Source organism: Nerophis ophidion, linkage group LG03 (assembly GCF_033978795.1).
Source record: "Nerophis ophidion isolate RoL-2023_Sa linkage group LG03, RoL_Noph_v1.0, whole genome shotgun sequence".
In the NCBI taxonomy this organism is placed as follows: domain Eukaryota; kingdom Metazoa; phylum Chordata; class Actinopteri; order Syngnathiformes; family Syngnathidae; genus Nerophis; species Nerophis ophidion.
The window spans coordinates 77,583,748-77,608,081 of NC_084613.1; the positions used below are offsets into that span (position 1 = coordinate 77,583,748).

The following is a 24,334-nucleotide window of genomic DNA, read 5'->3' on the forward strand; positions in this document are numbered from 1 at the left end:
TATGCCTTTTTCTTTTGGGGTTGAGGGGTTTAAATAAATAAATCAACTTTATTTTCATGCATTAAAACAGTTATTACTGATTTGTTTATTAATGTATTACATCAAAATAATTACAATTTTGGTAATTTATGAATGCCAGTTTGAGTTCTAAATTCACCAGCTAGAGCAGGGGTGTCAAACTCCTTCTAGATCGCGGGTCACATGGAGAAAAATCTATTCCAAAGTCCACCGGACTGGTAAAATCACGGCACGATAACTTAGAAATAAAGACAACTTCAGATTGTTTTGTTTAAAAATATAACAGGCACATTCTGAAATTGTATAAATCATAATGTTGTTGTTGTTTTTTTTACAATTACCCACTGTGTTTAATGGTATTCTATCTTTATTTGTTGTTATTTATATTTTCTGTATTAATGATGTGATAATGTTCATCAGTCAACTAATTGGTGTTAATTTTCAATCTATCAAGATGAAAAAAATTATACCAAAATCAAATTACAGAATGTTATTTATGTAGTTTGATAATTTTCCTTGATTGATGTATTAATATCATGTGGTTTATTGGTTTTACATATGTAGCAAAGATGCAAATAATTGCTATTGCGACATCTAGTGGACACATTTAGAACACCTGTTTCTTCCTTCAAAATTTCAGGTCACCGGTAATTTTTATACTCAGCATACTCTTCCCGCGGGCCGAATACAAACCTGTTCGCGGGCCGTAGGTTTGACACCCCTGAACTAGAGCCAAGACATAGATCCAATTTAAAATATTTGTTTTTATTTGACACTTTTTTTAAAAATCAAATAAATACTGCAGGGTATGAATTGCATAACTTTTGGGGAAACGTTTTGATATTCTTTATAGATATTTTACACATTCATATAAATATTTTAATGTATTTTTCAGTTTTCATTTACATTTTTATTTAAAATTCGGTTTTGTTATTAGAGGAAATGTGTTTACTTTCCATATCTGCTGTCATTTTAAATACTGATTCCTATATTTATAGCAGGGGTGTCAAACTAATTTTAGCTCATAGCCACGTAGAGGAAAATCTATTCCAAAGTCTGCCGGACTGGTAAAATCACAGCACGATAACTTAGAAATAAAGACATATTCAGATTGTTTTCTTTGTTTAAAAATAGAACAGGCACATTCTGAAATTGTATAAATCATAATGTTGTTGTTGTTTTTTTCACAATTACCCACTGTGTTTAATGGTATTCTATCTTTATTTGTTGTTATTTATATTTTCTGAATTAATGATATGGTAATGTTCATCAGTCAACTAATTGGTGTTAATTTTCAATCTATCAAGATGAAAAAAATAGTACCAAAATCAAATTACAGGATGTTATTTATGTGGTTCGATAGTTTTCCTTGATTGATGTATTAATATCATGTGGTTTATTGGTTTTACATATGTAGCATCCTCTACAAAGATGCAAATAATTGCTCTTGCGACATCTAGTGGACACATTTAGAACAGCTGTTTCTTCCTTCATAAATTTCAGGTAAATTTTTATACTCAGCAAACTCATCCTGCGGGCCGAACAAAACCTGTTTGCGGGCCTGATCTGGCCCTCTAGCCGTATGTTTGACACCCCTGAGCTAAAGCCAAGACCTAGATCCAATTTAAAATGTTCGTTTTTATTTGACCTTCTAAAAAAAAAAAAAAAAACTAAATACAGCAGGGTATGAATTGCATAACTTTTGGGGAAATGTTTTGAAATTATTTATAGATATTTTACATATCCATAACAATATTTTAATGTATTTTTCAGTTTTTATTTACTTTTTACATTTTTATTTAAAATTCAGTGTTGTTATTAGAAGAAATGTGTCTACTTTCCATATCCGCTGTCAGTTTAAATACTGATTCCTATATTTATAGCAGGGGTGTCAAACTCATTTTAGCTCAGGGCCACATAGAGGAAAACATATTCCCAAGTAACTGGTAAAATCATAGCACGATAACTTAAAAATAAAGACAACTTCAGGTTGTTTTCTTTGTTTTAAGTTGGCCAGGAAATAAAACAAGCTCATTGTTAAAATGTACAAATCACAAACAATCCTCTTGACCAAACACCTCAAGTTGGTGGAAAATTCTGAAGGGAAAAAAATGAAGTTTTAAAACCACATGAAAGAACAAAATACATTTTGACTTCTACTCAATGTATTTACAAAGCCATGATTAAACCTTATATCAGAGCCTGTCTGGGATTGATCAAAAAACACAACAAATAGATGGAAACTTTTCTAGGTCTCAAAAATCCTGTGCTAACTCAACAAACCATAAGAAACGGAGGCAGAACAAGAGAGTTGAGTTACATTCTGCGTTGACTTTTCTCATTTTTGATATAAACCTTTTGGGCAAATAATGTGTTTAGAACCTGACATTTTAAATTTCGTTTGGGTCCAGGTAAGAAGAGCCGCAGCCACACTTTACTGCGTACCATGAATTGATTTACGTGGACCCCGACTTAAACAAGTTGAAAAACTTATTCGGGTGTTACCATTTAGTGGTCAATTGTACGGAATATGTACTGAACTGTGCAATCTACAAATAAAAGTTTCTATCAATCAATTCTTGCTTGGCCCTGGTATGAACCGTTTGCTTGCCTAACATAATTACTATTGTGACATCCAGTGGACAGATATACAACAGCAGTTTGTTTTTTATAAAAAAAATTCAAAAAAAAAATCCGCTCATTTCTAAACTTATCGCGGGCCATATGTTTGACACCCCTGTTCTGTAGGAAATAGTAAAATCAGTGTTTTCTGATACATCTTTGACACGTAATAAACAACAGCACTCACAGTCTGTTTTCACTCCAATATCCATTAAAATGAAAAAAATCTAAAAACTTCAGCATGCTTTAATAAACCTTATTAACTAATTTGGAGAATGATGTGGGAAGGTTTTTTTTTTTAGGTTACTGATGCTCACGTATGCCTTTTATTTGGCATGTAAGTGCAGTAGAGCTGTTATATATCGATGATGCTGCCCTCGACCTGCAGTGTAAAGCCATTTAAGAGCAAAACAAAAATCGCCCCATGTTATGCAAAACCACTTCACTCCTTCACCGTTTCATATCTCCAACCGTATCGTTATTTTATACACCTTTCTCCACCAACAAACTTTGCAATATAGTACGTTAATAAATATCTCACCATCTCTCCTCCCGTTCATAAAGTTCCATGCTCTTTCCTTTAACACACGATCACGACACTTTCAAAGATTATAATAACATCTCCTTTCCTCAGGGATACACTCATTATTACTTATCTCAACTCTTCTTCAACATAAATATTATAGTTTGGGTTACACCGTGGCACACGTACATAGAGCAGCATTACATACACAACACTTCAAGGTGGGGGGGTTGCTGTTGTATTAATAGTAGCCAGGAATTACCAGAGAGTGGTGCAATTATTTTGCACAAAAAAACCCCATAACAGTCAGCATTAAGAGACAACAGTATTAATAATCATAAATCCATCATAAACACACTGAATGAATGGCACCGCCAGTGAATATGTGCAGCATCCTTCTTTAACGCCCTTTAATTGCTCGTATCTTACACTACATAGAGGCTGTACAGTGCTGGGACCATCAACAATTCAGTTAAAAATCAACTCTTATTACGTGTGATATACAGTACAAAAACTTGTGTGAATGCACAGTTAAACACACACACACACACACACGCACACACACGCAATGTGACTGGGAAATTGGTGTCCCCTTCACAGCAGCTGGCGTTTTGGCTATAGTCTCTTCCTGCGGCCACACAGTGGCACTGGTGAGTAAAGGGAGTCCTCACCCCTCAACAATAGACGCAAGAGAAGTGACGTCACACATAGAACGAAGCAGAGAGCGGAAGCAAGCAAGGATGGAAGCGTGGTAACGTAATAATGTCAGATAAGATGGGTGACAGGGGTGAGGACCGATGAAGAGAAAGAGAGAGACTCCAAGAGCCGAAAGCAGAATGTCTGACAGTGCACAAAAAGGGGCGGCGGGGGGGGGGCCTTAGGGGTTCCAGGTTGTAGCTTGGGGGATCTCTGGTTCTCTGGAGGTTGCATCCAACCGTATGATAAGGGATTTTTGCGTGGTCCTGGACGATTGGCGTTGTCTAGGGAATCGCTCCACCCTTGCTTCTAGGGTACGGGCTTCAGGAGGGATGGCAACCTCTGTTGGGTCCAGATAGGTTAGCTCTCTCTGGGTCATGGCAGGGACCCACAAAGGGGGTCCTGAAGAATCCCGGGGGACGGTCCTGAGCGAAAGGCCCAAGGTCCTGGCAGGGTCCTGGGCGGGAGGCAATCGCAACAGATCTTAGGGAGGAAGTCCTACTTGATCCGTGGAGGTTGCTTCTAGACTGTTGGGTTGAAGTGGGAGACCTAACCCAGGTCCTGAGGGGTCCAAATAATAAGGTTCCCTAATGAAGACCCTTCAGGATTAAGGTAAGTGAGGGAGTCTTAGGAAGTAGCACCCAGTATCCTGAGGGTTCCCAGGAGATAGCCAACATTTGTCGATCCTGGGAGGTAGGCCCCCCTGGGTCCAAGGAGGGAGCTCCCTATCAGGTCTGCGAAGACTCACTTCTACACCTTTGGGTCCCGGGCAGTAGTCTCCCTCAAATCCTAGGTGGTGGTTACCCCAGGTTACAAGGTCATAGAGGTGGACCCCTTACTTCATGTCAGGGAGCCCCAACCAGGTTTTTGAGGGGGAGCTCTGGGAGAGAACGCCCCCTCAGGTCCTCGGTTGTAGCTAATTGCCTGGGTCCTTGGATGTAGTCCCATCCCAGATCCTGGGTCAAAGTGGTATTTGTCGGCCAATCACTGTCTTGTGCTTGTGGCCCAAAAAACAGGAAATCAGAAAGGTTTGGAGTGTGCTTGAACATCTACATGCAAGGACTATTACTGCGGTCATGTATTGAATGTGAAAAGGACTACCCACCACAATCCAGGTTTACTGTATGTGTCATGCTTGAATGGAAAAGAATCCATCTCAAAATGTATTGATCCCAATCTCATTGGTCCCTTTGGCATCGGTGTCCACTTTCCACCCTTGGCAATCCACTCTTACCATTACCTCGGTGTGTCCACCTGGGATGTCCTGATGTAGCCCCGGTGGCATTCATTGCCACTGGGGAAATCCTGCGGTCTTTGATTGGCTGGTAGAAATCACCTGACCCATGAGCTGGCGACGCTGGTGACTGACATGATGCTGCAACGTTTTTTCACCATCATGTTAATGTAGGCCCTCATGATCTTGGCGATCTCGCCAACCTAGGGAACATTTCGTATCGTTTGCTGCCTCTTCTATGGAAAATAGATTAAATAGGACTAAAAATGAGCGTAATTTACCAGTGGAGTCTCAAAGAATATCTCCCTCTCATCCACGATGATCTTGTAGGTGCAGAGCTGCGACGCGCCAAAGAAGGTGATCTGCTCGTATTGGAAGGTCTCCAGCGGTTTCGGTTCACCTCTCTTGTACACGGACACGTTATCGGCGCTCACTCCGAGCCACAGATCGTGAGGGAAGCCCCCTTCTTTACACTGCAGAAGAAAATAAATATGCATGAGCTGGTCTTAAAAAAAAATCTAATTAAAAAAATCTGTTCATTTTTGTCACCTCAACATCAAAGAGCGTAGATCCGTATCCGGGCCACTCCTTGATGATTCCCATATAATTGAGCATAGCCTGGTGCTGCGCCATGCCCTGCAAACGCGTCCACTTCTCCAGGACGCTAGTGCGAGTGGCTGACGTCTCCTCCTTCACCCACATCTCTAACATCTGCTCCTCCTCCACCTGCAACAACATTAATAGCTCAGATCAAGATTAGTGGAGATTTGCATGCGCTTGTTCTTCTATCTTACTGACCTTCTGTTTCTTCAGTGATCCCGTCTTGAAGCTCCTCCTCAGCGTACCGTCCAGGAAGCTAGGTGTCTTTCTTTTCTCAGCCCCAACACCAACGATTCCGCCCGGGCCCCCAACCATAGCCTTCCCGTCTCCTGCTCCACCTCCTCCAGCCCCGCCCGCCGATCCCACGCCTGGTTTAGTAGAGTGTATGATGCGGCTGCGAAGACGTCCTATGGGATAGACAGTCCCCAGGCTCCAGCCGGCCCGACCAGCCCCATCGCCGTGGAGGTACTGGAGGCGTAAGGCGGCCAGGTGCTGCAGGGTCTCTTCAGACCCCGGGAAGTGTCCGCTAATGAGAGACTCGTGGGCCTGTAAGGTGACAATCAATCAGCCTGGGGTTGGGCTAGCTCAGGGGCGCTCACACTTTTTCTGCAGGTGAGCTACTTTTCAATTGACCAAGTCGAGGAGATCTACCTCATTCCTATTTATAATTTATATTTATTTATTTATGAAAGAGACATTTTTGTTAACAAGTTAATGGTGTTTAATGATAATACAAGCATGTTTAACACACATAGATTCCTTTCTTTCATGAAGACAAGAATATAAGTTGGTGTATTACCTGATTCTGATGACTTACATTGATTGGAATCAGACAGTGGTGCTGATAACGTCCGCATTTTCAAATGGAGGAAAAAAAAAGTCCTCCTTTCTGTCCAATACCACATGAAAGTGGTTGGATTTGGCATCTCATTTGTCCAACTTACATACTCGTTTTTAAACACTTTGTTATGAGAGTAGCATATGTGTGTGGCCCTTTAATGTCTGGCAGCAGGTGAGTGACGTCAGTGAGTGTGCGGGTGGGCAAGCAAGTGAGAAAGCGGTCGGTGAGGGCGGGGGAGAAATACTTTGGCATCAAACTCCGTAGCTTGCTAGCTTGTGCACACTAGCTTTCTGAGACTCTTATTTTGTTAGCACAGGCAGGATGAAACAGGTCTTTTATGGTGAAGACAAGAACTGTGCAGTCGGTCTTTAGAGTTTTGACAGTAGGTACGGAGTCTCTAGAAATAAAATGTGTTTCTCTGCGTCCGCCCTGTTAGTGATTTTTTTCTTAAATATTAGCGTCATCTCACAAGATCCTCGGGTGCCGAGAATGTCAAACAACTGACAAAAGTGAAGTCTTGGTATGATTGATGATTGCTCATTTTTATGTATATTTTTTAATGCCTGGCTTGAGATCGAATGACACACCCTCCGAGATCGACCAGTCGATCGCGATCGACGTAATGGGCACCCCTGGGCTAGCTCTTTTAGTGCCTACCTTCAATCTGTAGGTAGGTGCTCACCTGTTCAAACATGAAGGCAAACTCCACTCCTTCTTTGTTCATGCTCTCCACATCCAAGAAGCAGTAGAGCTTGAAGTAAAGCTTCCATTCTCCTTCTTCCTCCTCTTCCTCACTGCCAGCAAGCCTGGTAAAACAAATACAGCAGAATTTTAGTAAAAATACCTCCATACAGTAGATAACCGGAAAAAAAAGATAATAACGATCGGCCGGTTTGGCTGGCTGGTTTGAGTTGAATGGCTGGATAGGGTAGGTTAGTTGGTTGGTTGAGTTTGTTAGGAGGTGGCCAACTGGATACAGGGCTCTCTGGGTTGGGTTGGGTATTTTTTTGGTGGGATGTTTGGCTGTTAGGTTGATTTTTTGATGTGCGGATTCGTTGGTTGATTGATGGACATGTTAAGGTTGGGGGTGGATGGTGGGTAAGTTTGGTTGCTTGGGTAAGTTAGTTTGCTAATTGAGTTGAGGTGATTCGGGTGGTTGAGTTATTTGGTAGGCGTCTGGGTGGCCCGTTTTGATAAGTTTGTCAATTATTAGGTGGATTGGTTGGATTGATTAATTTCTCAATTCTTTTAGTTTGGCAGTTTTTTGGGGTTTTGTTTGATTAGGTGGGTTAATCGGTTGGTAAGCAGTAGCGTTAAGACTGGTCATTTGGTTGATTGTTGGGTAAGGTAATTGGTTAGTTGGTTTGATGATCAGTTGGGATCATACTTGCCAACCCACCCGGATTTCAGCGCCTCTACCGAAAACCTCCCGGAAGAAATTTTCTCCCTAAAATCTACCGATATTCAGCCAAAGCTGGAGGCCACGCCCTTTCCAGCTCCTTGCTGACCTGAGTGGGGACAGCCTGTTTTCACGTTCGCTTTCCCACTATATAAACAGCTTGCCTGCCCAATCACGTTACAACATCTACGGATTTGAATAAAAAACTGCACACACAAGGAGACGAAGCAGAAGAACGAGGAAGTTACAGCCATGGCGACTCCGTCTGTAATAGAGTGATTCTATGTTGTCTGTTGCCATCTCCTGGTGAATGTTGGCTATAGCGTTATGGGGTTTCTTTTGGATTGGCCAACGATTTACGTGGTGTTGGGCACCTGACGGCAAGTGAGGGAGTCTGTTCTGAAGCCCACAGTAAAGAGACGTAACTTCATCACCTCGCCTGGTTATTGACTCCAACCCAATATATTACACCGTCGACGAGCAAAATTAAGAAATAAATGGCAGAACAAAGGTTACTCAAATAGTGAAAGGTAAGTGTTGTTGTTTTTTAGTAACCAGCAAGCACAGTACAGTTAGTAGAACAACTGTGTTTTTATTCATGTGTATTTGATAGGTGCCGTCGGAAATTCAACTATTTATTTTATTTATATATATAATAAAATAAATATTTATAGCTAGAATTCACTGAAAGTCAAGTATTTCATATATATATGAAATATATATATATATGAAATACTCGAGTTGGTGAATTGTAGATGTAAATATATTCCTACCCTCTTAACCACGCCTCCGCCCCTTCCAGTAAAGAGACATAACTTTATCACCTCGCCAGGTTATTGACTCCAACCCAATATATTACACCGTCGACGAGCAAATTTAAGAAATAAATGGCAGAACAAAGGTTACTCAAATAGTGAAAGGTAAGTGTTTTTTTGTTTTTTTAGTAACCAGCAAGCACAGTACAGTTAGTAGAACAACTGTGTTTTTATCAATGTGTATTTGATAGGTGCCGTCTGAAATTCAACTATTTATTTCATTTATATATATAATAAAATAAATATTTATAGCTAGAATTCACTGAAAGTCAAGTATTTCATATATATATGAAATATATATGAAATACTCGAGTTGGTGAATTGTAGATGTAAATATATTCCTACCCTCTTAACCACGCCTCCGCCCCTTCCAGTAAAGAGACGTAACTTTATCACCTCGCCAGGTTATTGACTCCAACCCAATATATTACACCGTCGACGAGCAAATTCAAGAAATAAATGGCAGAACAAAGGTTACTCAAATAGTGAAAGGTAAGTGTTTTTTTGTTTTTTTTAGTAACCAGCAAGCACAGTACAGTTAGTAGAACAACTGTGTTTTTATCAATGTGTATTTGATAGGTGCCGTCTGAAATTCAACTATTTATTTCATTTATATATATAATAAAATAAATATTTATAGCTAGAATTCACTGAAAGTCAAGTATTTCATATATATATGAAATATATATATATGAAATACTCGAGTTGGTGAATTGTAGATGTAAATATATTCCTACCCTCTTAACCACACTCCCCGCCCTAACCACGCCTCCGCCCCTTCCAGTAAAGAGACGTAACTTTATCACCTCGCCAGGTTATTGACTCCAACCCAATATATTACACTGTCGACGAGCAAATTTAAGAAATAAATGGCAGAACAAAGGTTACTCAAATAGTGAAAGGTAAGTGTTTTTTAGTTTTTTTTAGTAACCAGCAAGCACAGTACAGTTAGTAGAACAACTGTGTTTTTATTCATGTGTATTTGATAGGTGCCGTCTGAAATTCAACTATTTATTTCATTTATATATATAATAAAATAAATATTTATAGCTAGAATTCACTGAAAGTCAAGTATTTCATATATATATGAAATATATATGAAATACTCGAGTTGGTGAATTGTAGATGTAAATATATTCCTACCCTCTTAACCACACTCCCTGCCCTAACCACGCCTCCGCCCCCTTCCTGAACACGCCCCCCCCACCTCCCGAAATCTGAGGTCTCAAGGTTGGCAAGTATGGTTGGGATTGATTGGCACAGAGGATTAGCTGGCACAAAGTGGTTTTGAAAACAACTCCATAAGATATTGGCTCGTAAATACTGCAGGTAAACTTTAAGATTAGATGTGTGTCAATAAACACAATGTCCTTTGTAAACTGTGTGTTTAATAGATACCTTTCGAACTTTGCCAGGACGTCTGCCACAATGACTCTGCTCTCCAGCGCTCGATCCGTGACAGCGTTGTGCTCAAAAAGTGAGAAAAGGTTCTTGCTGTCCTCCATGGCCAAACCTCGAATCAACTTCTCTACAACCTTTAGCAGAAACATTTAAGACCTGATGTGTTTGTCTTGCAGTTCATTCAGCTTTCTGTCCATACTTGTCTGTAAGCATTGTGTGCGCACCTCTCCCGCTGTGGTGTGGGAGTTGATGGAGATCTTGCAGGACCCTCCTCCGTGGCAGTAAACCGTGGTGCTCATCTCTTGTCTCACCAACAGGGCGGCAATCTCCTCCTGTGAGGGCACAAACTCTCGAGTCTTGGTCTTCTTCAGGGATTCGCCGATGAAAGTGGCGTAGCGTTCGATCTCAGTGCCGGGATAACGCTCACGCACCCTGACGAGGGACACACGCATAAAAAAATAAGTTTATTTACTTCTGGTGCGAAGAACTGTACAGAGGGAGTGATCACAAAACATACCTCTTGAGGTGGAAACGCAGATATCTGAGAATGGCGCGACTGGGGAGGAAGGTGCAGCTCATGCAGGTGAGGAGGTGCCAGTGCGCCCGATTGGCCGGGCTGTTGGGCTGAGGCACGTGATTGGTCTGCTTGATCACCTGGCAATAAACCTAAGACACAAAACACGATGCTAACATGAAGACCCAGTAAAATGCTAAGAAAAATCAAAAACTGAGGGGAGAAAAAGGTTCCCCTAAATCATGGGTGTCAAACTCTGGCCCGCGGGCCAAATTTCACTTGGCCCTTGAGGCAATATCACGTTAACATTAGAGCTGGCCCGCCGGTGTAACACCGCATTCACCGCTAATACTCTTACTTGCCAACCTTTCCGATTTTCCCTGGAGACTCCCGAAGTTCAGCGCCCCTCCCGAATTTCATCCGGGACAACAATATTTGGGGTGGGCTCTAAAGGCACTGCCTTTGGCGTTCTCTACAACCTGTCTCCACGTCCGCTTTTCCTCCATACATACGGCGTGCCGGCCCAGTCACATAAAATATGCGGCTTATACACACACACACAAGTGAATGCAAGGCATACTTGGTAAACAGCCATACAGGTCACACTGAGTGTGGCCGTATAAAAAACTTTAACACTGTTACAAATATGCGCCACACTGTGAACCCACACCAAACAAGAATGACACATTTCGGGAGAACATCCGCACCATAACACAACATAAACACAACAGAACAAATACCCAGAACGCCTTGCAGCACTAACTCTTCCAGGACGCTACAATATACACCCCCCGCTACCACCAAACCCCGTCCACCTCAACCCCGCCGCCGAAAAGAGGCATTCAATTTTTATTTAAATTTTATTTGATATGCCATTGATATTTTTTAATTATTATTATTATTATTTGAAACTAGATTTTGCATGTCACTATAAAGTTATATAAGCCTTGCTTGTTCAATATTCAATGCAAAACTTGTTTGGGTCCCTATCAAAAGGTTAATTTGTTCAACCTCGGCCCGCGGATTTGTTCGGTTTTAAATTTTGGCCCACTCTGTATTTGAGTTTGACACCATCCATCAATCCATCATCTTCCGCTTATCGGAGGTCGGGTCGCGGGGGCAACAGCCTAAGCAGGGAAACCCAGACGTCCCTCTCCCCAGCCACTTCGTCTAGCTCTTCCCGGGGGATCCCGAGGCGTTCCCAGGCCAGCCGGGAGACATAGTCTTCCCAACGTGTCCTGGGTCTTCCCCGTGGCCTCCTACCGGTTGGACGTGCCCTAAACACCTCCCTAGGGAGGCGTTCGGGTGGCATCCTGACCAGATGCCCGAACCACCTCATCTGGCTCCTCTCGATGTGGAGGAGCAGCGGCTTTACTTTGAGTTCCTCCCGGATGGCAGAGCTTCTCACCCTATCTCTAAGGGAGAGCCCCGCCACACGGCGGAGGAAACTCATTTCGGCCGCTTGTACCCGTGATCTTATCCTTTCGGTCATGACCCAAAGCTCATGACCATAGGTGAGGATGGGAACGTAGATCGAGCGGTAAATTGAGAGCTTTGCCTTCCGGCTCAGCTCCTTCTTCACCACAACGGATCGGTACAATGTCTGCATTACTGAAGACGCCGCACCGATCCGCCTGTCGATCTCACGATCCACTCTGCCCTCACTCGTGAACAAGACTCCTAGGTACTTGAACTCCTCCACTTGGGACAGGGTCTCCTCCCCAACCCGGAGAGGGCATTCCACCCTTTTCCGGGCGAGAACCATGGACTCGGACTTGGAGGTGCTGATTCTCATTCCGGTCGCTCCACACTCGGCTGCGAACCGATCCAGCGAGAGCTGAAGATCCCGGTCAGATGAAGCCATCAGGACCACATCATCTGCAAAAAGCAGAGACCTAATCCTGCGGTCACCAAACCGGAACCCCTCAACGCCTTGACTGCGCCTAGAAATTCTGTCCATAAAAGTTATGAACAGAATCGGTGACAAAGGACAGTTTGACACCCCTGCCTTAAATTGACTTTTCAACATGAAGAGACACCTTTTACTCAAAAACGAGAATATGGAGTGGGGGGAGGGTTTCACTGTATTTACTTTTCAACATGAAGTGACCAACTTTACTCAAAAATGAAAAAATATGGAGATTTGCAGCGAAGTGGAGAATGTGGAGAACGATGGTCTCCGGTGTTAACTTCTCAGCAAAGGAAAACAGTATCATGTAAGACCCGCTCGACATCCATTGCTTTCCTCCTCTCCAAGGTTCTCATAGTCATCATTGTCACCGACGTCCCACTGGGTGTGAGTTTTCCTTGCCCTTATGTGGGCCTACCGAGGATGTCGTAGTGGTTTGTGTTGTGGTTTGTGCAGCCCTTTGAGACATTAGTGATTTAGGGCTATATAAGTAAACATTGATTGATTGATTGATTTTTTTATCCAAAGAGAGACTGAAGCAGACCACCCTGCTCGGTTTGTTTTCCAGAGCACCAACCTCGTCCCTGAGCGGGCGCAGGTCCTGGCAGGTCTGCAGGATGCCCTGGATGATGGGCACCGTGTCGGCCAGCGTCTCCATTTCCTGCAGCGAGTTGAAGACCCGCACTGCCTCGTCCTGCAGGCTGGCGTAGCCTTGCTGCCTTTGCACTGTGCAGGGATTGACACAATTAAGAGTCGGGTGACACTGGCAGTTGAGTTTGAAGGGGGGGGGGGGGGGGGGGGGGGTCAGTGACTCACAGCTGGTGACCTCGCCGTACGGTAGCGGCAGCAGCGGCGAGTGCAGAGGATGCTGCGTGTATCTGAGGATGGGGTTCCTTTTGTACATCTGCTCCACTATTTCTGGATTGACGCTGTTCTCCTGCGGGATCATAACATGTAACATAATGCTATTAATAAATGCTTGTTGAGGGGCTTTTACCTTGATGTCTCTGATGAGCTGTAGAGTCGGGGTCTCAATGGGGGTCTTGCTGTCTATGACGCCTTGTATGGCCGCCGTCCATCTCATGGCCTCATTCAGCATTTTGGTGTAGAGGCGATAGGAGTGTTTCCTCCCATACACTGTGATGTTCCAGTATCCTGCAAAACATGTCAATCCATCAATCATCCCTCAGATCAGGGGTCGGGAACCTTTTTGGCTGAGAGAGCCAAGAAGCCAAATATTTTAAAATGTATTTCCCTAAGAACCATATAATATATTTTTTAACACTGAACACAACTAAACACATGCATTTTTAAGAGTATAATAGGTCTCTTATTCTTTGTAATAACATTGTTATTCTGAATCTAACCGTGGAGGGGGTGTGGCCTGTGGGCCTGCAGCAAAGCAGGATGTTGCCAGGACCGGCCTCGAAATCAGCGACAGGTGCGTAGACGGCCCACCTAGGCCTTGTTATCTAATCACCTGTCACTCTGTTATAAGCAGCAGCCAGGAGGAGGGACAGAGTTGGGGCTGGAGCCAGAGCGCGAGTGAGGACGAAGGAGAAAAAGACAATTGCTGGAAAGCAACTGAGAGAAAAATAAAATAAAACAATATTGTAACCCTAAAACAGGCTCTTGGTGGTCTGAAGAACCCCCAGGAGGGCAAGTCCCACACTAACCAAAAATAAATAAATGACTTCTTACCATTAATGCAACTTCTTGATCATAAAAAAGCATGAGACTGTTTTATATTTTGAACGTTATTTTTAACACTGTGATTACAAGCGGAATTATTCATTAATTATCGTGTTAAGCAATGTCAGCTCAGATTTATCCGAGAGCCAGATGCAGTCATCAGAAGAGACACATCTGGCTCTAGAGCCATAGGTTCCCTACCCCTGCCTCAGATAATCCATAAATAATAGGAGTTTTTTTGTATTTGTCCCTTACCTGTCTCCCTGTGAACCCTTTCGTCAGGCTGGATGATGGAGCACAGAGAGTTGAGGACAAGCGTTCCCATTTTGGACGAGTTGCGCTCGGAGCTCTTGTAGTAATCCAGGGAGTTGTGGGTGAGGACGAACCAGCGCTTCTTCAGTTTCAGGGATGTGCTCTTGGCGTTGGTCTTCACCTCCTTCTGGAGCCAGCCTGGAAGGAGGTCGGCAAAGACGAGGTAAGGAGCAAGAAATACCTGCACGGTTCAAAAGCGCTGAAAGCAGGGGTGTCAAACTCATTTTAGAAGGGGGGTCACATGAAGAAAAATGTACTCCCAAATGTGCCGGACTGGTAAAATCACGGCACGATAACTTAAAAAAAAAGGCCAACTTCAGATTGTTTTTTTTTTTTTGTTTAAAAATAGAACAAGCACATTCTGAAAATGTACAAATCATGATGTTGTTGGGTTTTTTGTACACTTACATGTTGCGGTTAATAATTTAGTTGTCGTTATTTACATTTTTTGAATAACTCATATCAGGGGTCGGGAACCTTTTTGGCTGAGAGAGCCATACAAGACAAATATTTTTAAAAGTATTTCCATGAGAACGATAAATTATTATTATTTTTTTTAAATTGAATACAATTAAGAAAGACCAACATTTTTAGGAGTATAATAAGTCTCTTATGGGGCGGCATAGCTCGATTGGTAGAGTGGTCGTGCCAGCAACTTGAGGGTTGCAGGTTCGAATTCCCGCTTCCGCCATCCTAGTCACTGCCGTTGTGTCCTTGGGCAAGACACTTTACCCACCTGCTCCCAGTGCCACCCACACTGGTTTAAATGTAACTTAGATATTGGGTTTCACTATGTAAAAGCGCTTTGAGTCACCAGAGAAAAGCGCTGTATAAATATAATTCACTTCACTTATTCTTTTTAATAACATTGTTATTCTGAGGTTAGCCAAAAATAAATACAATACTTCTTACCATTAATGCGACTTCTTGAACAGGTGCAGTAGAAACCAGATGGATGGATGAAAATACATGAGAATGTTTTATATTTTGAACGTTAATTTTGACACTGTGATTACCAGCTGAATTATTCATTACTTATCGTGTTAACCAATGTCAGCTAAGATTTATCTGAGAGCCAGGTGCAGTCATCAAAAGAGCCACATCTGGCTCTAGAGCCATAGGTTCCCTACCCCTGACTTATATGATAATGTTTATCAGTCAACTCATTGGTGTTAACTTTCAATCAAGATAAAAAAAATTACAGGATTTTATTTATGTAGTTTGATCATTTTCCTCGACTGATGTACTAGCATCATGTGGTTTATTTTGTACATATGCAGTATCATCTACAGAGATGCAAAGAATCGCTTTTGCGACATCTAGTGGACACATTTAGAACAGCAGTTTCTTTCATTCAAAAATTTCAGGTTCATTTTCATAGTTAGCAAACTCATCCCGCGGGCCGGATAAAACCTGTTCGTGGGCCTGATCCGACCCGCGAGCCGTACGTTTGACACCCCTGGCTTAAAGGGTCACGTCACCTCGAACGAGGAACTCCTGGCCGTCGATCCGCGCGTCTCCTTTGGGTTTCTGCAGCAGACTGATCCAGTGGTGCATCTCCTCGGGCGTGTCGCTGTTGCAGTGGATCACACGGTTGGCCGTGATGATCACAAAGGAGTTGGGCCTGGAAAGAGCACACTAACACTAAATCCACCTGAATTTATTACATTACCGTAATCACTTTAAGATGAGTAAATAGAAGATCAACTATAAGAAAAAATGCAACAAAAACATGTGTTTTTTTAATACTTCAGTGAAGTGGAATTCCTCAAATTCTGTGGAAACACGTCTGCCTGTCTTATGGCTTGTTTGTGTGTTTATTTTTCCAGGATAAATAAAACATAACAATGAATAAATAAACTGATCACAAAACAAAATTAACAAAAAACAAAACAAAAAAATCAACAAAAGTAAAGACCAAATAATTAGTTTCCCTTGAGTTTAAAAAAACATTTACATCCATATATTTGGTGTATTTTATATAAATTAATTTATTAAATTTTCTAATGAAATAAAATAAATCCACGGGGGGTTGTGGACAGGGGCGGGAGGGGTTAAGGGGGAAGAGTATATTTATGGCTAGAATTCACTGAAATTCAAGTACATACATATATATATACATATATATGCTATATATATCTTTATATATATATATATATACACACACATATATATATATATATATAGACACATATATATATATAGACACACACACACACATATATATATATATTATATATATATATATATATATATATACACATATATATATATGTATATATAAATAAAATAAATACTTGAATTTACACACACATAACACTCCTCTACTCATTTTTGTATTTGAAAGTGCAATGCTTTGCAGCCAGTAGCACAGCCTTTGAAGGAGCATAGGTATGGGCAGCATCTGTGAAATTTAATTTGCAGGAAAAGAAGTGAGTTTAGGGTTGAATTGTCCATCCTCATTCTATATAATATATATATATATATATATATATATATATATATATATATATATATATATATATATATGGGACGGCGTGACGCAGTGGAAGCGTGGCCGTGCGCAACCCGAGGGTCCCTGGTTCAAATCCCACCTAGTACCAACCTCGTCACGTCCGTTGTGTCCTGAGCAAGATGCTTCACCCTTGCTCCTGATGGGTGCTGGTTGGCGCCTTGCATGGCAGCTCCCGCCATCAGTGTGTGAATGTGTGTGTGAATGGGTAAATGTGGAAGTAGTGTCAAAGCGCTTTGAGTACCTTGAAGGTAGAAAAGCGCTATACAAGTACAACCCATTTATCATTTATATAAATAAAATAAATACTTGAATTTCAGTGTTCATTTATTAACACATAAAATCGATCTGCGGTGGACGGGGGCGGGAGGGGTTAAGGGGGAAGATTATATTGATAGCTAGAATTCACTGAAATTCAAGTATACATACATACACATATACATATATATATATATATATATATATATGTAAAATAAATACTTGAATTTCAGTGTTCATTTATTAATACATCTACACATAAATAACACTCCTCTATTTATTTTTTTATGTTCAATGCCTTGCAGCCAGTAGGACAGCCTTTGAAGGAGCATAGGTATGGGCAGCATCTGTGAAATTGAATTTGCAGGAAAGAAGTGAGTTTAGGGTTGAATTGTCCATCCTCATTCTATTCTCTGTCACTATCTTTCTAACCATGCTGAACACACTCTCTGATGATGCATTGCTGTGTGGCACGCAAAAAAGTGCTCATCAAATGCACCAGAGTCTGGAATCATCCATCTCTCCCTAGCATACTCCTTTCCCTTCGAGCTGTCCTGGATCAACTGAAATTCTTGTTTCCAACCATTTTGGAAGTTGCAAGCGTACTTCTTACTCGTTGTCGCCATGTCACTTCTTCGTTCTTCTGCTTTGTCTGTGTTATGTTTTGGACATTACTACTTGCCGTAGTTTTGAAGCAATGCATGACGGGAATCCGGATGTTGTGTGTCCGTGTATTAACGTGCCGGCTGGAATAAACTCACGCTGAGAAATGGCTACCTATGGATAACGGAGACATATATAATAGTCTGCTTCTTTTTGTGTGTGCAGTTGCGCACTGAGTTCCAAAAGCCGTAGATGTTCTAACGTGACTGGGCCGGCGCGCTGTTTATATGGAAGGAAAGCGGACGTGACGACAGGCTGTCCTCACTCAGGTCCTGCTGGAACCGGGAGAATAGTTGTGCCGGGAGATTTTCGGGAGAGGCACTGAAATTCGTGAGTCTCCCGGAAAATTCGGGAGGGTTGGCAAGTATGCTCTAAAGCATGGGTCATCAACCTTTTTGAAACCAAGAGCTACTTCTTGGGTACTGATTAATGCGAAGGGCTACCAGTTTTATACACACTTAAATAAATTGCCAGAAATAGCCAATTTGCTCAATTTACCTTTAATAAATAAATCTATAAAAATAAAAAAAATGGGTATTTCTGTCTGTCATTCCGTCGTACATTTTTTTTTCCTTTTATGGAAGGTTTTTTGTAGAGAATAAATGATGAAAAAAACACTTAATTGAACGGTTTAAAAGAGGAGAAAACAGGAAAAAAAAAAGAAAATTTAATTTTGAAACATAGTTTATCTTCAAAAATCTACCGAAAAAAAGAAGAGCTAATTCGAATCTTTTTGAAAAAATTAAAAAAATAATTTATGAAACATCATTAGTAATTTTTCCTGATTAAGATTAATTTAAGAATTTTGATGACATGTTTTAAATAGATTAAAATCCAATCTGCACTTTGTTAGAATATATAACAAACTGGACCAAGCTATATTTCTAACAAAGACAAATCATTATTTCTTCTGGATTTTAAAGAACACAATTTTTAAAAGAAATTCAAAAGACTTTGAAATAAGATTAAAAATTGATTCTACAGATTTTCTAGATTTGCCAGAATTTTTTTTTTAATTTTAATCATAATAAGTTTGAAGAAATATTTCACAAATATTCTTCATCAAAAAAACAGAAGTTAAAATGAAAAATTAAATTGAAATGTATTTATTATTCTTTACAATGAAAAAAATAAAATTACTTGAACATTGATTTAAATTGTCAGGAAAGAAGAAGACGGAATTTAAAAGGTAAAAATGTATATGTGTTTAAAAATCCTAAAATAATTTTTAAGATTGTATTTTTTTCTCTAAAATTGTCTTTCTGAAAGTTATAAGAAGCAAAGTAAAAAATAATAAATTAATTTATTCAAACAAGTGAAGACTTAGTCTTTAAAATATTTTCTTGGATTTTCAAATTCTATTTGAGTTTTGTCTCTCTTAGAATTAAAAATGTCGAGCAAAGCGAGACCAGCTTGCTAGTAAATATATACAATTTAAAAAATAGAGGCAGCTCACTGGTAAGTGCTGCTATTTGAGCTATTTTTAGAACAGGCCAGCGGGCGATTCATCTGGTCCTTACGGGCTACCTGGTGCCCGCGGGCACCACGTTGGTGACCCCTGCTCTAAACAAATCCTGTTGTACTTTTTTAGGTGCAATCACAAATAAAACATCTCGTTACTCTTCTATCTTGTAGAAAAAAATCAGACTCACCGATCAGGATTGTCAGACGCGCAGACGGAGTCGATCAGGCCCACATCGAGGGTTCCCTGAAAAAAAAAAAACATTGTTAGAAAGTAACAAAATTAGAATATAAGGCATACAATTAAGTCAGCATGTGCTGCTCTCTCTTGACTAATATTGCAAACTTTTCATGGACTGACCACAGCATTTTTGGGGTTGGCCTGTTCGTGGGACATTTCCAGCAGCTGCTCCGGCGTGCACACTCGCACCTTACTGAGCACCTTGAACCAACCACTGCACATAGTTGAACGTCGTTAGCACGTAGCTGTTCTGCAGCCAAAATAGGGCAAGCACCGCACCTGGCGTCCTCCGGCGACTCCGCAAACACCTGGTAGGTCCTCTCATCCGTCACGATGTTCAGGGCGTTTTCCTTCTCGTGGTTGTCGACGATTTCCCTGAGAGGACACGACATGTTGTTTTCCCAATTTTGCAATTCAGGCGGGCTGAGGAATTGCGTCTTACTTTGCAGCTCGGATGTCGATGGTTCCCTTCAGCTTCTCCTCGCTGTCGTTGTCGTAATACATCAGCTTGCTGTCCCTCAGCACGAACCAGCGCATCTTCCAGTTTCTGATGCAATTAGTACAGTTAGTTTAGTTTGCAATATGCATCTTAATTACACTTGACACAATAGTGCTGAAAAGTTCTTTAAAAAAAACAAATTTGAAGGCAAAACAAAATAAAAAACCCTATTTCCATATGAGTTGGGAAATTGTGTTAGATGTAAATAAAAACGGAATACAATGATTTGCAAACCCTTTTCAACCCATATTCAGTTGAATGCACTACAAAGACAAGATATTCGATGTTCAAACTCGTAAACTTAATTAGTTTTTGCAAATAATAATTAACTTAGAATTTCATGGCTGCAACACGTGCCAAAGTAGTTGGGAAAGGGCGTGTTCACTACTGTGTTACATCACCTTTTCTCTTAACAACACTCAATAAACGTTTGGGAACTGAGGAAACTAATTGTTGAAGCTTTGAAAGTGGAATTCTTTCCCATTCTTGTTTTATGTAGAGCTTTAGTCGTTCAACAGTCCAGGGTCTCCACTGTCGTATTTTACGCTTCATAATGTGCCACACATTTTCCATGGGAGACAGATCTGGACTGCAGGCGGGCCAGGAAAGTACCCGCACTCTTTTTTTACGAAGCCACGCTGTTGAACACGTGCTGAATGTGGCTTGGCATTGTCTCGCTGAAATAAGCAGGGGCGTCCATGAAATAGACGGCGCTTAGATGGCAGCATATGTTGTTCCAAAACCTGTATGTACCTTCCAGCATTAATCGTGCTTTCACAGATGTGTAAGTTACCCATGCCTTGGGCACTAATGCACCCCCATACCATCACAGATGCTGGCTTTTGAACTTTGCGTCGATAACAGTCTGGATGGTTCGCTTCCCCTTTGGTCCGGATGACACGATGTCGAATATTTCCAAAAACTATTTGAAATGTGGACTCATCAGACCACAGAACACTCTTCCACTTCACATCAGTCCATCTTAGATGATCTCAGGGCCAGAGAAGCCGGCGGCATTTCTGGATGTTGTCGATAAATTGCTTTTGCTTTGCATAGTAGAGCTTTAACTTGCACTTACAGATGTAGCGACAAACTGTATTTAGTGACAATGGTTTTCTGAAGTGTCCCTGAGCCCATGTGAAGCTATCCTCTAGAGATTGATGTCGGTTTTTGATACAGTGCCGTCTGAGGGATCGAAGGTCACGGTCATTCAATGTTGGTTTCCGGCCATATTATGGACCGTAAATGTTGAAATCCCTAAATTTCTTGAAGTTGCACTTTGAGAAACATTGTTCTTAAACTGTTTGACTATTTGCTGACGCAGTTGTGGACAAAGAGGTGTACCTCACCCCATCCTTTCTTGTGAAAGACTGAACATTTTTTGGGAAGCTGTTTTTATACCCAATCATGGCACCCACCTGTTCCCAATTAGCCTGCACACATGTGGGATGTTCCAAATATGTGTTTGATGAGCATTCCTCAACTTTATCAGTGTTTATTGCCACCTTTCCCAAATTCTTTTTCACATGTTGCTGGCATCAAATTCTAAAGTTATTGATTATTTGCAAAAAAAAAATGTTTATCAGTTTGAACATCAAATATCTTGTCTTTGTAGCATATTCAACTGAATATGGGTTGAAAAGGATTTGCAAATCATTGTATTCCGTTTATATTTACATCTAACACAATTTCCCAACTCATATGGAAACGGGGTTTGTAGCTTCCATTTTGGATGAATTGCTTTGAAGCGTCTGAAATTATAGCAAAATATTTTTATAATAAATAGACCAAATTTAGCGATTGGTCACACGATACTAAAGCATGGATGCATTATGACACACAAGAAGAGATAGCGTGTCCATAGATGCCTCAATGTTTGTCACTGTAAGAAAAATAATCATGTGACCAACAAAGCTATTGCGTCCTGTAAAGCGTCAAACTGTTTATCAGGAAGCGTGGGTTATTCACTCTTGGCATTACCTGAAAGAAGGTAAATGTTCTTCTTTTAATGTTTACCATTTGTTTAACTGATCAGAGTTGAACTGCCCACTGCTCCCCTCAACCTCCCAGGAAGTGATCAAGGGTGATGGGTCAAATGCAGAGAATAATTTCACCACACCTTGTGTGTGTGTGACAATCATTGGTACTTTAACTTTAACATTTCATGTTCATTTCTGCACCGCTATTACAAAACCCAAAACCAGTGAAGTTGGCATGTTGTGTAAATGGTAAATAAAAACAGAATACAATGATTTGCAAATCCTTTTCAACCTATGTTCAATTGAATAGACTGCAAAGATAAGATACTTAACGTTTGAACTGGTAAACTTTGTTATTTTTTGCAAATATTTACTCATTTGGAATTGGATGACTGCAACATGTTTCAAAAAAGCTGGCACAAGTGGGGAAAAAAAAGACGAAGAAAGTTGAGGAAAACTCATCAAACACTTATTTGGAACATCCCACAGGTGAACAGGCTAATTGGGAACAGGTGGGTGCCATGATTGGGGACAAAAGATGCTCGGACATTCGCAAACAGGGAGGGGTCAAGGGTCACCACTTTGTGAACAAATGCGTGAGCAAATTGTCCAACAGTTTAAGAACAACATTCCTCAATGAGCTATTGCAAGGAATTTAGGGATTTCACCATCTACGGTCCGTAATATCATCAAAAGGTTCAGAGAATCTGGAGAAATCACTGCACTTAACATTTAATGGCTGAGACCTTGGATCCCTCAGGCGGTACTGCATCAAAAATCGACATCAGTGTGTAAAGGATATCACCATATGAGCTCAGGAACACTTCAGAAAACCACAGTCAGTAACTACAGTGGCTTTGTCACGCCAAATTTCTTTCCCCCGGAAGCCCCTCCAATGCCTGAAGGACCACAATGAGAGCGGAACAATACCAAGTTCTATGACTCTTAAGCGTTACAGCTGCAAAATTAGCGAAGCAAAAATAGATTGAAAGGTTAGCATGCTGGAATGCAATTTTTTTTCCTCACAGTTATTTTTTACCAATGACAATCAAGCCAACTTAAGCTGTACATCAAGCAAGAATGGGAAAGATTTCCACCTGAAAATCTTCAAAAATTGGTCTCCTCAGTTCCCAAACGGTTACTGAGTGCTGTTAAAAGGAAAGGCCATGTAACACAGTGGTAAAATTGCCCCTGTGGCAACTTTGCAATGTGTTGCTGCCATTAAATTCTAAGTTAATGATTATATGTGTTTTTATATGTTTAATGGATCTTAAGGTCTGCAATAAAGGTTGATGATGATGAATATATATATATATATATATATATATATATATATATATAGGGCTTCACGGTGGCAGAGGGGTTAGTGCGTCTGCCTCACAATACGAAGTTCCTGCAATCCTGGGTTCAAATCCAGGCTCGGGATCTTTCTGTGTGGAGTTTGCATGTTCTCCCCGTGAATGCGTGGGTTCCCTCCGGGTACTCCGGCTTCCTCCCACTTCCAAAGACATGCACCTGGGGATAGGTTGATTGGCAACACTGGATTGGCCCTAGTGTGTGAATGTGAGTGTGAATGTTGTCTGTCTATCTGTGTTGGCCCTGCGATGAGGTGGCGACTTGTCCAGGGTGTACCCTGCCTTCCGCCCGATTGTAGCTGAGATAGGCGCCAGCGCCCCCCGCGACCCCGAAAGGGAATAAGCGGTAGTAAATGGATGGATGGATGGATATATATATATATATATATATATATATATATATATGTATATGTATATGTATATGTGTGTGTATATATATATATATACACACATATATATATATATATATATATATATATATATATCCATCCATCCATTTCCTACCGCTTATTCCCTTTTGGGATCACGGGGGGCGCTGGCGCCTATCTCAGCTACAATCGGGCGGAAGGCGGGGTACACCCTGGACAAGTCGCCACCTCATCGCAGGGCCAACACAGATAGACAGACAACATTCACACTCACATTCACACACTAGGGCCAATTTAGTGTTGCCAATCAACCTATCCCCAGGTGCATGTCTTTGGAAGTGGGAGGAAGCCGGAGTACCCGGAGGGAACCCACGCAGTCACGGGGAGAACATGCAAACTCCACACAGAAAGATCCCGAGCCT

The 24,334-nt window shown here is 41.2% G+C and overlaps 1 protein-coding gene across 1 annotated transcript in view; it reads right to left on the reverse strand.

Annotated features, from left to right (window-relative positions):
* Positions 1-84: 84 nt before the first annotated feature.
* myo10l1 (myosin X, like 1) overlaps positions 85-24,334 on the reverse strand; it is a 135,198-nt gene continuing 110,948 nt past the window's right edge. Inside the window, exons 27-43 of the mRNA XM_061896116.1 lie at positions 20,154-20,258; positions 19,991-20,086; positions 19,832-19,925; positions 19,662-19,717; positions 16,058-16,200; positions 14,520-14,714; positions 13,570-13,727; positions 13,389-13,509; positions 13,150-13,298; positions 10,667-10,815; positions 10,374-10,581; positions 10,147-10,283; positions 7,217-7,340; positions 5,892-6,239; positions 5,643-5,819; positions 5,375-5,566; positions 85-5,296 (exon numbers count right to left, since the gene is read on the reverse strand). Coding sequence (XP_061752100.1) covers positions 5,192-5,296; positions 5,375-5,566; positions 5,643-5,819; positions 5,892-6,239; positions 7,217-7,340; positions 10,147-10,283; positions 10,374-10,581; positions 10,667-10,815; positions 13,150-13,298; positions 13,389-13,509; positions 13,570-13,727; positions 14,520-14,714; positions 16,058-16,200; positions 19,662-19,717; positions 19,832-19,925; positions 19,991-20,086; positions 20,154-20,258 — 2,557 coding nt within the window. The 3' untranslated portion in view covers positions 85-5,191. The remainder of the gene's footprint in view (positions 5,297-5,374; positions 5,567-5,642; positions 5,820-5,891; positions 6,240-7,216; positions 7,341-10,146; positions 10,284-10,373; positions 10,582-10,666; positions 10,816-13,149; positions 13,299-13,388; positions 13,510-13,569; positions 13,728-14,519; positions 14,715-16,057; positions 16,201-19,661; positions 19,718-19,831; positions 19,926-19,990; positions 20,087-20,153; positions 20,259-24,334) is intronic.